This window comes from Arachis duranensis, chromosome 3 (genome assembly GCF_000817695.3).
Source record: "Arachis duranensis cultivar V14167 chromosome 3, aradu.V14167.gnm2.J7QH, whole genome shotgun sequence".
Taxonomy (NCBI): Eukaryota; Viridiplantae; Streptophyta; class Magnoliopsida; order Fabales; family Fabaceae; genus Arachis; species Arachis duranensis.
The window spans coordinates 97,922,748-97,925,871 of record NC_029774.3 but is presented as its reverse complement, the minus strand read 5'-3'; the positions used below and the strand labels follow the sequence as shown (position 1 = coordinate 97,925,871).

Below are 3,124 nucleotides of genomic sequence, written 5' to 3'. Positions count from 1 at the left end.
GTTGAGTTGACAATTTGGCTGGCCCACTCAAATGAATTACCACACATTCACATCTATGTGGGACCGACACGTGTCCCTCCCGTTGGACCCGCTTCCACCAAAACATGATTCTGCGCTTCACACCCAAACAAGTACTAGAATCTTCTATTTCGTTACGGGCTGGGCCTCCTAAGCCGAACCTACTTTCTTAAATCTTAAGAGCTAAGTTTATTTGTTTTTGTTTTCCCATTCTAGATGATGTATGGTATTATGTATATTAAATAAATTCAGTTTAAAGATTTGAAATTCAATTTATGCATACGAGATTATAGTGTTGTGGTCCCTACACATTCCACGCGTCGAAGATCTGTGTTCTGCTATTGTGTCATGTACACCGGATTCATTTTTTCTTCAGCAGTTAAACTCCATCTGTGACTTTGAATTGCCGATTATTCTACTAATGCCACGCGTCCGAACTCAGCTCCATTCCTTTTATTATTTATTTATTTATTATTTATTATTATTTTCCGGTCGTAAAAATTCAGAGTCATTTAAATTAAAAGTGAACGGCTTGGACCCCTTGGCCCTTGTGAAACGAGAAAACGATCCACTGTCAATTTGGATTCGTATCCCAGCTATACGGGTCGGCGAGCATTACCCAGCCCGGATTTGAATATGCAAGATCCCGGGTCAAATAATTAAACGGCCACGATTGCATCGATCAAGATCAAAGCATGGGGTGGGAGTATTTAGAGGGCGTAAATAGCAGTAGGGGTTACCTTTTGCTTTGGGCACAGCAGAGAGCGCACACACACGGTGTGGTTTTTGATAAGTGAAGGAGGAGGAGTTTCTTATTCCTTCGAGACGTTTCGATTGGGAATCTAGAGTTTAGGGTTTGTTCGTTTGGATTGCGATTTTGGTGTTTTTGAGAGACATGGCGGAGCATCACGAGCACGAGGAAGGGAAGGGGGAATCGCTGTTGGATAAGATATCTGGAAAGATCCACGACCACGACGACTCGTCGTCTTCCTCCGATTCCGACAACGAGAAGAATAGCACCTCTGAATCCATCAAGAACAAGGTCTTCAGGCTCTTCGGCAGGGAGAAGCCAGTTCACAAGGTCCTTGGTGGTGGAAAACGTATGCTATTATTCTCCTTTTCTTTCATTTCTAGGTTCTTGATGTTCTAATTGGGGTTTATAGTAGGTTTCATTGAGTTCTTATTCGTTTTGATTGTGCTTCTTTTCGTGTTACATGCTCTCTGTTTTAATATTCTATTTCCCCTTTTCAATTTTTTAGTACATCGCATTTGTGTCTAGATCTGAAATAAACTTAGTTGTTTTCGCTAAATTCTCGTCAATAAGGGAGCGCATCAAATTTCTAGCTACTCCGATCATTTCTTGAAAAAAAATTGCATCTCTTGCAATTTTAATGACTGTCGATCAAGAAAAACATAGACGATCCACCCTGACTATAATATTGATCCCCCTTTTGTGAGGTTGATTCATTTTGACTATGGATACTAATTCTTGATTTCCCTCTGACTATGAATTTGACTAGCCTTGACTGTGATCTTGATTCTTCATTATCCTGATAATAGAAACCGAGTCATGTTGAATATAAATAATGATTCTCTGTTTCCCATCTCATGAAGTTTTGCCTATCCTAGTTTTGATTTCAAAATGACTCAGGTTGACCTGTTTGCTGTTTTGACTGTGAACTGATCTGCTTCTTTTGCAACAGCGGCTGATGTGTTTCTATGGAGAAACAAGAAGATATCTGCAACGGTGCTTGGAGTTGCGACTGCTGTGTGGGTTCTGTTTGAATTGCTTGAATACCATCTCCTCACTTTGGTTTGTCACCTCCTGATTTTTGCACTGGCCGGGTTGTTTTTGTGGTCCAATGCCTCAAATTTCATCAACAAGTAAAGTGCTAAAGCTATGATTCTGTTCAATTCATTGGTCTTCTGCCCTATCTGTGGCTTGATTAAATTTCTTGTTTTGATCGTAATTAGGAGGCCACCTCAGATTCCAAACCTCCATATTCCCGAGGACCCTGTTCTACAATTTGCCTCTGCTCTTAGAATTGAAATTAACACAGCTCTTGATGTATTACGGGATATTGCATCAGGAAGGGATCTCAAGATGTTCCTCACGGTATGTAGATTATTATCTTTGTTCACTCTATTTTGTGGTTTTCTGTTGCATTTCAAAGAGGACAATGACAGATTACACGTCATGCAGTCGCAGCTTGTTGTATCCGAATTTCCAACGTACTTGCTAGTGTATTGACCATGGTCTGTGCTTTGTGATTAATTAGGTCATTGCTGGATTATGGGTTTTCTCCATTCTGGGAAGCTGTTGCAACTTCTTGACGTTGTTCTACATTGGTAATGAAGTCTATCGGCTTAAGAATTTTATCCCTATCGTTTTGAGTAGTTGTATGTATTCTAATGTGCTTCTGTGATTTGTTGAAACAGCCTTTGTTTTGCTTCACACTGTTCCTGTGCTCTATGAGAAGTATGAAGACCAGGTGGACTCCTTTGCTGAGAAGGCAACAGTGGAGATTAAGAAGCAGTATGCAGTGTTTGATGCCAAGGTTTTGAGCAAGATTCCCAGAGGACCTTTGAAAGATAAAAAGAAGGATTGAAGTGGTTGAAGGACTGGTTCGGACAAAGTATATGTTGTAGTTGAGTCGCGTGGATGTCCTGTTTAGTTCATGATACATTTTATTTTTTTAGGGTCTCTTGGTGCACATTGTGGAATGAACTTATATATTTATTTCTGCTGCTTACATGTTAGTCTCAAGAAACGCCTATATGTTGTGAATTACATGCTAGTATGTTATAGCATCATGAATTACATCCTTTTTATTTGAATGCTTTAATAGATAGCAGTAAAACAGAGAAGGCATCAGTGTGCAAGGCTCATGTTATAAGGTGAATATCTGATACTACTCAGGCCCCCGCCGACCTCTCTTCATTTATAATTGTTTAGAACTTGTTGCGTGCCTCAGACATTTGGTGTTCTTATAAAAACAGAAAAGTAATGGGATTTTTTGGTGCTCAATAGAAAGATTGCACTGCCAAAACCTTCCAATTTCTAACCACGTTTTTTATATTTCATTTTGAAAAAAGAAAACTAAGA

General features: G+C 39.6%; 1 protein-coding gene across 1 annotated transcript; it reads left to right on the top strand.

The window, feature by feature from the left end:
* The first annotated feature begins 742 nt into the window (after positions 1-742).
* On the top strand, positions 743-2,864 carry LOC107479813 (reticulon-like protein B2). Its single transcript, XM_016099912.3, has 5 exons — positions 743-1,118; positions 1,722-1,902; positions 1,993-2,134; positions 2,298-2,367; positions 2,458-2,864. Exons 1-5 carry the CDS (start codon positions 914-916, stop codon positions 2,625-2,627), a joined length of 768 nt encoding a protein of 255 aa, XP_015955398.1. The 5' UTR covers positions 743-913; the 3' UTR covers positions 2,628-2,864.
* The last annotated feature ends 260 nt before the right edge of the window (positions 2,865-3,124 follow it).